This window comes from Ornithorhynchus anatinus, chromosome 16, assembly GCF_004115215.2.
Source record: "Ornithorhynchus anatinus isolate Pmale09 chromosome 16, mOrnAna1.pri.v4, whole genome shotgun sequence".
In the NCBI taxonomy this organism is placed as follows: Eukaryota; Metazoa; Chordata; class Mammalia; order Monotremata; family Ornithorhynchidae; genus Ornithorhynchus; species Ornithorhynchus anatinus.
The window spans coordinates 33250152-33261493 of NC_041743.1; the positions used below are offsets into that span (position 1 = coordinate 33250152).

General features: G+C 51.6%; 1 protein-coding gene across 1 annotated transcript in view; it reads right to left on the bottom strand.

Annotated features, from left to right (window-relative positions):
- The window catches only part of SORCS3 (sortilin related VPS10 domain containing receptor 3), a 400591-nt gene extending 392173 nt beyond the window's left edge, over nucleotides 1–8418 (bottom strand). The window contains exon 1 of the mRNA XM_029080272.1: nucleotides 8101–8418. Within this exon, the coding sequence (XP_028936105.1) occupies nucleotides 8101–8418 (318 nt within the window). The remainder of the gene's footprint in view (nucleotides 1–8100) is intronic.
- Nucleotides 8419–11342: the final 2924 nt, after the last annotated feature.

Consider the following 11342-nt stretch of genomic DNA (forward strand, 5'->3'; position numbering starts at 1 on the left):
GTGGGCTTACCTGGTTTCTCAGCACAGATTTAATAACAAAGCCCTTATCTTATCACTGAGATTTCACTGCCTTTACCAGATTTACAACTGCCTATTTATTAGTGTATGGGGAAGAATAGCATTACCATAGATAATTAAACCTAAAGTACACATATCAAAATAAATGTGCAAAATGCTTTCTCATGATGCAACAAGTCTTGATGTTTTAATCACAATCTGCCAGTCACTTGCTAATTCAAGCAACGAGGTTACCCATGATGGCTCCCTTTAGCCATAGTAAGTGCCAGTCAATTCAACAACGAGAGTAGCCTCCAACCTCAGGAACCGGTTGGCAGGGCTGCTTGGAAGAAGAGAACCCCTGGGATGTGAGTTTAGAATCCCTTCCTTACCAGGACTACTGCTCTGGATGGCCTTGGACAGATCCGGGCCTCGATTTTCCCACCTGTGAAATGGGGAGAACAACTCCTACAACTGAATACAAAACACTTCCAAGTCTCCTTGGAAAGTAGATCTTTCTCCGACACAAGAGGAGAAGGGAATGTAGAAAGTAAGCTGAGTTCAAGACGCAAGCTAGGAAAGTAAAATGTCCAAGGGGAAGGGGCAACTGAGAAAGGAAATTTTGTGATCTCGTCTTTGCCCTGGCCCCTCTGCCACCTCCACGGCCATCACCAGTGTCCGTCTTCTTCCTATGCTGATGGGCAGAAGTTGGGGACAGGAATAGGAAGTCCCCTCCCCCTGGCTACAGGCAAGGTGCCTCTTCTGTGGTCCAACTTCAATAATGACGTTCACAAACTAACAAGGTGATGGGCCATAGGCCCAATTCCCTCTTTCCAAGAGCACAAACAAGCTCTCAGGAACCTGGGGTAACATTCTGTGATCCTACTGAGATAGAGGGTTTCAGTCCCTCTGATCTGGATTTACAGAGGTCTTAGCTACAGCTTCTCCCGCCACCTCCCCAGCATGGGCAGTAGATTATGTCTGTGAATGGGAAACCTGAAAACCATGGAGAACTGCAACGACCAATTCCTAAAATCTTACTTTCAGCCATAAATTTCCACTCCTTTTCCCAGTCAATTATTATTTTATTTTATTTGGCCAGAGTTGCTACAGTAACAAAATGGACAGGTGCAAGTTCCTTCTCACATACTTTTATTTCCCCTTCCCCAGTCCGTGCCCTGCCTCCTCTCCGGTCAAGGTATTAACAGACATGGCATTGGCTGAAAGGTAAGGAATATGGCAGGGGAGGAAGGGGGAGAGAGGAGATCCAAAGGACCTGAATAAGCCAACAACTGGGTGCTCACTGAACTGATCTCTCTCCTTCACCCCATCTATTCAGCCACATTTTGTCAATTCCAGTTCTACAACTTCTGCACAGTTTGCTACTTCCTCTTCATCCAAGCTGCTGCCTCCAGCCTCTCCCCTCTCCAGTTCATACTTCACTCTGCTGCCCTGATCATTTTTCTAAAAAATCATTCTACACTCGTCTCCCCATTCCTTATATGTTTCCAATTGTTGCCCATCCACCTCTGCATCAAGTAGAAACTCATCACCATCAGACTCTAGGGATTCAATCATCTCTCTACCATTTTCTTATCCTCACCGCTCTCCCATTACAATTCAGCATGCCCACTCCACTCCTCTAGTACCAAACTACTCTCTGTCCCTCGCTTTCGTCTCACTTGCAGTTGGCCCCTTGCTCACATCCTTCCTCCTGCCTGGTACCCCTTCACCCTACATATCCAACAGATAGGCACTGTCCCCATCTTTAAAGCCCTAATAAAAATTGATTCTCTTCCAGGAAGTCTTCCCTGACTAAACTCTCATCTCTTCACTTTATTTTCCCTCCCTACTGCCTCATCCATGCATTTAGTCCCATCCACTAAACGTATAATTTGCTTCTTCCTCTTCATCCAAACTGCTGCCTTCGGCCTCTCTTCTCTCCAGTTCATACATCACTCTGCAGCCCTGATGATTGCTCTAAAAATTATTTCCGTACACATCTCCTTATTTGCAACTTAAGTGCTTCCAATTGCTGCCCATTCATCTCTGCATCAAGTAGAAACTCTTCACTACTGGATTCCACAGCACTTATGTATGTGTCTGTCTCCCCAGCTAGACTGTAAGCCCTGTGAGAGCAGAGATCATGTCTACCAACTGTATTGTACTCTCACAAGCACTCAGTACAGTGCCATGCACGAAGTAAGCCCTCAGTAAATGCCATACTGATTGACTGACCTTAGCAGCATGGCTCAGTGGAAAGAGCACGGGCTTTGGAGTCAGAGGTCAAGGGTTCGAATCCCGGCTCTGCAACTTGTCAGCTGTGTGACTGTGGGCAAGTCACTTAACTTCTCTGTGCCTCAGTGACCTCATCTGTAAAATGGGGGTTAAGACTGTGAGCCCCACTTGGGGCAACCTGATTCCCCTGTGTCTACCCCAGCACTTAGAACAGTGCTCGGCACATAGTAAGCGCTTAACAAATACCAACATTATTATTAGTTAAGCCCTTCAACTCAATAGTTATTTCCTGATGACCTCTGATCTTGAATTATTGGCTTCCACAGATTGGTGAAGCCCAGAACACCTTTGTTCATTTTAATTACGTCTAAAATTTTAATTAAATCATTCACCAGAGAACCTTGGTTCTCATCCCAGCTCTGTCACTTGCCTGCTGTTTGACCAAGGGAAAGTCACCTAACTTTTCTGTGCCTCAGGTTCCCCATATGTAAAATGGAAATTTAATACCTTTCTTCCTCCTACCTAGACTGTGAGACCCACGTGGGACAGGGACTCTGTCTGACCTGATTAACCTGCATCTATCCCAGCCTTTAGTACAATGCTTGGCACATAATAAGTACTTAACAAATAGCACTACTGCCATTACTGTTATGATTATTAGCTATTGTCATTATTATTCACTTAACCAGATAGAATAATATCTTTTCTTCACCAAATCTAAACAGACTTCTGATGATTCTTTGTTCTTATTTTAAAAGAACCTCCCCATTCAGTATTTTTCAACTATTCTCCCCACTCCTCAATAACTCCCAACGGGCTGCCCATCCTTTTCCCCATCAGGTAGAAATTCTTGACTACTGGCTTTAAGGCACTCAGTCAGCTCCCTCCCTCCTATTTATCCACTCTCTTCTCCCACCACACCTCAGCTTGCACTTTCATTCTTCTCAGGCTTACTCAGTGTGTCTTGTTCTCATCCCTTCCCTTGCTGTCCTCTTGCTGTCTCCCTTTCTGGATGAACTTCTAATCTCCCTCCTTTATATCCCCCCCACCGTCATTTAATTCCTTCCATAACACCTAAGCAACTAATAATAATAAAACAATAATCAAAAATATCATATTCAGTACTATGTGCCAAAGACTGTGTTAAGTGCTGGAACAGACACAACATAATCAGATCTGCTATAGCCCCTGAACCACAAAGAACCAAAAGTCTAAGAGAAGGGGGATAATTGACATTTTCCCCATTTAAGAGATGAGGAAACTGAGGTATCAACCCATTAAGTGCCTTGCTCAATGTCATGCAGTAGGCATGGCAGAGCCAGGTCAAGAACCTGGGTCTGGTGACCCCCAACTTTCATGTTCTTTCCACTGTGCTGCTTAACTACTTGTGTTTTTTAGTACTTGTTAAGTGCTCAGTATGTGCCAGGCACTGTATTAAGCACTGGGCTATCTACAAGCTAATCAGGATGGACACCATCCATGTCCCACGTGGGGCTCACAGTCTTACTCTCTACAGATGAGATAACTGAGGCACAGAGAAGTCAACTGACTTCCCCAAGGTCACACTGCAGTCAACTAGCGGAGCCAGGATTAGAACCCAGGTCCTTCTGTCTCCCAGGCCCATGCTCTATCCATTAGGCGACACTGCTGCTCATGTATGTGTACATGTACAGAGTCTACAAACTTTCTCCTCTCTGTAATTTATTATATTGTCTATCCTCCAACTTGATTGCAAACGCCTTGAGGGAAGGGATCATGTCTACTGCTTCTGTTCATTCATTCAATCGTATTTATTGAGCACTTACTGTGTACAGAGCACTGTACTAAGCGCTTGGAATGTACAATTCAGCAACAGATAGAGACAATCCCTGCCCGAACAATGGGCTCACAGTCTGTATACTATAGTCACCCAAGTGATTAGTACAGTGCTCTTTTCACAGTAGGTTCTCAATGAATACTGTTAATTGATTAGTCCCGTATGCCTTAAAAATCCCTGGAGGATCTGAGGTGCAGATCATATATCAGTTTCCCTATTCAGCCGATATCTGACAAAACCATCCTGCAGACGAATAGCCAGCAGTTAAATCCCCAGTTTTCCCCCACCTCACTGAGTGGATGGCAACCATCTGAAGCAATTATGGTTGCGACACTCAGTTTTATTTCCCAGCTACATCCAGCAGAAATAACTCCCCTTGTAATATTAATTAAAGGCGGAATTTTTTTGGCAAACTCCTGAAGAATGGCTTTTGGGGCAGGCTTCATTATTAAATCTCGGCAAAGGAAAATGCATTAAGATATTGTGACACTAGGGCTGTTTGCAGGGACGATGAGTGTGATCATCAAGCCAAAAGATATTTGAAAAATCTGTTTGGGAACTGCAATTAAAATATCTACCAAACGGAATACCATTAATCTGATCAAATCTGTCACTATTTTGCACATTAGAAGTAAATATTTTAGAGCACAGTCCAGATGAATGATTTCAGTGTCAATGTCTTTCTGACAGGATTGCTATTCAGAACCTGGGTGAGCAGAGGGGGAGGTATCCTCTTGGAATTACCACCATCTCCCTTGTTCTCCCCATCCACACTGCGTTGTTCGGCTCCTTAATTGAAAACTACCTGCAAAAGCATCACGACTCGATACCCTCCAACTCGAAACTCACCGCTGCGGAGGTGAGGAATAGCTTCGGTGACACGCAATGGGGACAAAAGGAGCTCTGGTCTCTCCTCGGCACAGTGCCAAAGGGGAGCACCCAAGGATGGTTCCAGGAAGAGGCAGGAGAAGCAGGCAGCATTTTCCAACTTTCCCTTCACCAGGGTTATTTGCCAGCCCACTGAGCAGGAGCCTTCACTTGAACAAGAACAGTAGAATGATATCTGGGCTTTTCTTTTTTGGTTTCCATATGAAAAAAAATTGGAGGCGGGGGCTGCTTACTCCTACGTGTTTTTGGCAATACTCCCTTCCACGGTAATTAAAAAAACAGCTGACCCAGCTGGGAATGAGCACCCCGCAAGCTTCCTATCCTGAACACCACAAGTATTTTCTCCCTTCCAGTCTTGGGCTTCGGGGGTCACACAGAAACGTGCCTGATCCTCCCCTTCCTCTGCCTTCTTGTCCCTTCTCACATCCAGCTAAAAAAAGCTCCTGAGTCAAATAGTGTGTGAGCACTGCTCCTTCGCCATGTATGCACTCTCCAGTCCCCGCACCCTGCCATCTTGAGCCCTGAACTTGAGCCTGTCTAGTTCAGTGTCTTTATGATGTTCTCTGCAGAATCTCCCCAGGGTCAGATTGACCCTTTCAAACTTTACCAGGTGACCTTTTAGGATGGGGTCAGATCAAACCACCGATCCCTCAAGTAATAGGAGCTGTTAAGGGTACACAGAAGAAAACCAGAAACAAGCCTTAGATTTATGAGGATGAAATGGAGGGTCCTGGGAAAAGTTTCGTACTGTAGACACTAGCACACTAATTAAAGATCTACCTTCCAGGGACAAATTGCCCAGAGGGGAGAAGTCTACTATCATCATATTCCCCTCTTCCTTTCTCCCTGATTAGGAAAACCTATTAAATAGCCCCCTTTTCCCCGGACACCCCACAGATTTTACAGGTTTTTCCCACCCCTCCCCCCTCTAACTCAGGGAGGTTTTAAATATATGTATGTTCAAATTACAAAAATGAATACAGGAGACACGAAGAATCTATCGACAGGCACTTGTCACAGCTGCCAATCTACAGCACGCACATAAAGTCTCATTTCACCTGGTATGATTTTGGGTCATAAGAGTCAATACCCTTTAAAACTTTTCTCTTTCCGGTCTTAAATATTCATCTAAAGTGAAGCGACTATGTTGCCTTTTACCTGGCTAAAGCAAAGGATGAAAAACCACAATAAAACGTTTGAGTCCACATCTGGGTGAGTGGCTAGTTTGATGACCCCCTGGGGCCGGCACTTGTACTACTGGATGGAAGCAGAACTGCAGTGAAGAAACCCTAAAACTGCCTTTTGATAAGCTCTGAAAGTATTCCCCCCCCCCCCCAAAATAACCAATTCTCAGGATTTCACTCACAGAAAATATATGACTTTGGGCAAGGGGGGCGGGGGGAGGGGAACCTCACCATGCTGAGTTCCCCTCATGTCGACCTGTATTCCACAGTTTCAAAGACAAGGAGCATTTTTCTTCCAGGAACACATTTACCCTCATCTCCCATCCACTCGTTTTCCAGGAAACGTAATTTCTAACATTTTCTACCAAGCAAAAAGTTTGAATTTGTAACCCGGGGAGTGGATAAGCCTGTCTGCAAAAGGACCAGGATGATGATCACCTGTCTCTCACTAGCAATGAAACAACCAGGCAACTGGCCCCGGCTGGGCTAGAAATCAAGTCAACTACGGCTGCCTACCCCCACCTTCTCCTACTCGGAAAATCCCTCTCCACACTCCCTTCATTCCTGGGAGCGCAGGAGAATGGCTGATTGTTGCAACGGTTAAATAAAAAAAAAATCTTGCTAGCTATTGAAAAATCCAAACCGAGGTGGAATCCGAGAGTCTCCGAAATCCTTTAATTCGGGGTTTGAGAGGCAAGCGAAGCAGGTAGCTACAACTCCTCTACGGTCATGCCTCTGTTATGAGGAAGACCATTTAGTTAAATCAGTCAGGAGGGCAGCAAAGAACAGTCACGGTGGGGAGACCTGTGTTCTGGTAAAACCGCCTGCCCAAAAGGCAGAGGATCCTTGCGGACTACGGAGCTCTCGCATCGTCTAGGAGACTGTCAGTGCAACCCACAGAGCAGCCTTTAACGAGGGGAGCCCCCGGTTCCCGTCCTGCCTCCTAACTCGGGGTTAAAACCGTTTGCTTAATGCACAATTTCCACTGAGGGAAAGGGATCCGGGCGAAGGAAAGCCGGGAGCTGGCCGTGGTAACTACTCGGAGAGTGCCAGGGGCCGTCAGCCAGCGCCAGGGATTCCCGAGCACTCAAAGCTCCGGGAAGAATCCCTTTGAGGTGGTGGAAAGGCCTACGGAAATCCCTCCGGGAGGAAGAGTGAGGGGTTGGGAGGACGGAGGTGAGGGGGAAGAAAGGAAGACGGGAAATCTTCGACTGTTCTCCAGCCCGATCCTGGGGAAGGCCACTGCCAGCGCGGCTTGGCTACCACTGCAACTTGGTGCCACCCAGACGGACCGAGAGCCCGGGGGGAGGGAGACGGAGAAAAACCTGAACGGGTTTCAAGGGCGCCACCTCTTGATGCAACAGGGTCCAGAAAAACCCAGGAAAGAGGGAAACCAAAAAAAATAAAATAAAATAATCTTCCAAGATCATCCTCCGGCCTTTTCTAGGCTGACGATGGCTCTCAACCAGCGCTAGTGAATTTCAGCGATTCAATTTTAGCACTTTCGGGCGAGAAGTGTCTCCTGCGGGTGTTGGCGGGGCTCCACACTCTCTGGCCTGCCTCTGTCTTTCTGGCCAGAGGTTCGCGATCAGATGGGCTCCCCGCAGTGAGAGAGCCCAGCTCGGCTTGGCTCGCCCCCCACCCTGTGCTTCGCCCCAACGCTGAGAACTTTTCCGCGGAGACCGGTCAAAGGCGCCGGGGGGGGGGGGGGGGGTGACCCCCAAGGGGAGACCCCCGCGCCCCTCTCCGAGCAACCCCCGAGGAAACGCGCCGGCAAAAGTCGTCTCACCTGTTGGAGGGAGGGAAGGAGGGGAGGAAAGAGCGGGACGAGGGGCCCCCCGAGGTTTCTAAAAGTGGAGGGGCAATGGGGGAGAAGGAAGGGGAGCTTCCGATGCGGAGGGAGGGAGGGAGGGATGGAGGGATGGAGGGATGGACGGACGGACGGACGGACGGACGGACGGAGGGACGGACACTCACGCTGCTGTTGTGGCCGGACCAGTGGACCATGGCTTGGTTATGCGCCGAGTCCCCTGTGAGGGCGAAGGAGGTACTGGGCAGGCTGAGGTCCTGGGCGGCGGCGGCGACCCCCCGGGTCCTGGGCGCCCCCCTGCCCTGCGCCCGGCTCCCGCGGGGCCCGTCCTGGGGGTCCGGGGGGTCCGGCTGCGCCCGCCGGCTCCTCCGCGCCGCGGGCTGCTCCCCGGGCTGGGGGCCGCTCCGCCTTCGCCTCCTCCCGGGAGCCCGCCCGGCTTGCGCCTCGCCCGCCGGGTCCCGCCGGCCGGCCGGGCTGGGGGGCATCGCGGCCGGGGGCCAGCGGCCGCCCGGCCCGGGGCAGGGCCCGGAGCCCCCTCCGCCGGGACAGCCGGGACCGGCCAGCGCCCGCCCCGGCGCCCGCCCCGGCCCGCCGCCGACGCCCCCGCCCCCGCCCCCGCCGCCGGCGACCCGGCCGATGTCGGCCCCGGCCAGGACGCAGGACGAGGAGAGGAGCAGGAGCCCCAGCCCCAGCCCCAGCCCCGGCCCGGACTCTCGGCTCCCCGCCCGCTCCATCCCGCTGACCGCTGCGCTGGACCTCGGCCCGCGCCCCGCTCCTGCCGCCCGGCCTCCTCTCTCTGACTGTCTCTCCTGGGGGGGGGGGGGGGGGGGGGGGGTGTCTGTGTGTGTGTGTGTGTCTGTCTGTCTGTGAGGTGTCTGTGAGTGTGTCTGTGTGTGTTTGCGCCCGCCCTCGCGCAGGGGAGGGGGGCGACTCCGCGCTGAAGCCCCTCCGCCGCCCTCCCTCCTCCTCTCCCCCTTCCTCTCCTAGGAGGAGATTCCCCCCAGAAAAATCAACAAAATCCCGACTACCACCACTCCACGGGGGCAACCATCCGAAATCCCCCCCCCCCCCCCACCGGCCCCCTCCAAGATTGGAGGGAAAAAAAAAGGAGAGGGGAGATGGGCATCCAAATAAAAATACGTCTCCCCTCCCCAAAATGCCACTACCCAACTGTCCTCCTCCCCAGCGCGGGCTGAACGCGGTTCCTTTTGATTCTTGGATTATTTTTTTTTTTCCCCCTTTTGGGTTGGTTGGTGGTAGAAACGGGGAGGGAGGGAGAGAGGGAAGGGGCGGGAGAAGGGGATGGGAAAGAGACGGGAGGGGGGGTAAGATTTGGGAAGAGGAGAAAGGGGAGGAGGAGGAGGAAGAGGAGGAGGAGGAGGAGGAGGAGGAGAAAGTGGGAAAGGGGAAGAGGAGAGGGGGGAAAGGGGAAGAGGAGCAGGGGAAAGGGGAGGAGGAGAAAGGGGGAAAGAGGAAGAGGAGGAAAAAGGGGGAAAGGGGAAGAGGAGGAAGGGGGAAAGAGGAAGAGGAGGAAGAAAAAGGGGGAAAGGGGGGAGGAGGAGGAAAAAGGGGGAAAGGGGAGGAGGAGGAAGGCGGAGGAGGAGAAAGGGGGAAAGGGGAGGAGGAGGAGAAAGGGGAGGAGGAGGAATAAGGGGGAAAGGGGAGGAGGAGCAGGAAAAAGGGGAGGAAGAGAAGAAAGGGGAAGAGGAGGAGGGGGAGAATGTTTTCTAGTAAAAACTATTCACGTTCGAGGTTTAGATCAACGAGAGGGAGCGACCACCCAGAAATGCACCAGCGGCGGAGCGGCTCTCCCAGCCCGCGCCCGCAATCCTGGATTTAGCGCCTCCAGTGTGAGTGTGTACGAGTGTGTGTGTGTGTGTGTGCGCATTACGTGTGAGTGTATACACGGGGGGGGGAGGGGGGGGAGGTTTGGGCCCCGAATATGGGTGGGTGAGGAGATCCCTGGGAGAGAAGGGAGAGGAGGAGAGAAGAAGGGTCTGCATCTGTGTGCACAGGGTGTCCATTTGCTTTTGCAGTGAGCAGAGCTAATTCTCGGTAGACGAAATAGTTATGAAAATAAAAGTTCCAGAAGCATCCCTCCCCGCCTCGAAATCGTAACGTCAAATAACCCGACTCTTCCTCCCAGTGTGATCGTCTCCTTTCATGACACTGTCATTCCATTTTTCCTGTCCCCTCCCTCTCCCTCACCCATCCCCCCCTTTCCCCGCAGTAGCCCCCGCCCAGTCACGTTTCTTAATAATAATAATAATGATAATGGTATTTGTTAAGCGCTTACTATGTGCCAAGCACTGTTCCAAGCGCTGGGGTAGATACAAAGTAATCGGGTTGTCCCACGTGGGACTCACAGTCTCGATCCCCATTGTACAGATGAGTTAACTGAGGCACAGGGAAGTTAAGTATCTTGGACAAAGCCACAGAGCTGATGAGTGGCGGGGTCGGGATTAGAACCCACGACCGCTGCCTCCCAAGCCCGTGCTCTTTCATTCAATAGTATCTACTAGGTGCAGAGCACTGTACTAAGCGCTTGGAATGTACAATTCGGCAACAGATAGGGACAGTCCCTGCCCAGTGACGGGCTCACAGTCTAATCGTGCCCGTGCCACTAAACCACGCCGCTTAAGCGACGGCAGTCGCGACCGGTGGCTTTCATCAGGTTATTTTTTTATTAAGAGAGTAGCCAAAAACCGGGAGTGGCGAAGGGAGGGAAGGCAAGGCTCTCTGTCTGTCTCTCTGTCCCTCGCCCCTCACACGTCTTCTAGGGGAGAGGGGCATCCGGACGGGCCAAACCCAGGCCGGAGAAGCCCCTTTCCTCCCCTCCCCTGCTATTTGGAGGGTCCCGGGTTGCGTCTCTCCAAGGGCCGACTTTCTCTCCAAATTCATTCCACGATCCCCTTTCCCAGAGGCCGGGCTCTGAAATCAGAGTCAGTTACTGGTTTTAGGGTAGTTCATTCATCCAATCGTATTTATTGAGCGCTTACTGTGTGCAGAGCGCTGTACTAAGCGCTGGGAATGGTTGGCTCCCAGCTCCGCGGTAGTTTCGGGCTGGGGTGGGAGATGAGGGGAGGGAGGGCATCGCCCCGTCCTGGGGAAGAATTCAGCCTCGCCTCTCTCCCGGCGCCGGCCGCAGCCTGGCAGCGCTGGTCCCCTGGCAACCGGATGCAGGGAGCGGGCACGGCATCCTCCTCCCTCCTCGGCCCGGTCCCTCGGACTTTCCAAAGGTGGAAGAAATCTCGGGAGCTGGGCGGGTGGACGTCTGGGGACACAGGGATCTGAACCTCCAATGGAAGAGGATGGGGCGCATTCGACTAGGACGCCTAGGCCTTGCTGCCGCGCATCCGGGCTCACCTCCTCCGGGAAGTCTTCCCAGTTTGGAGGACCTGGGAATCCC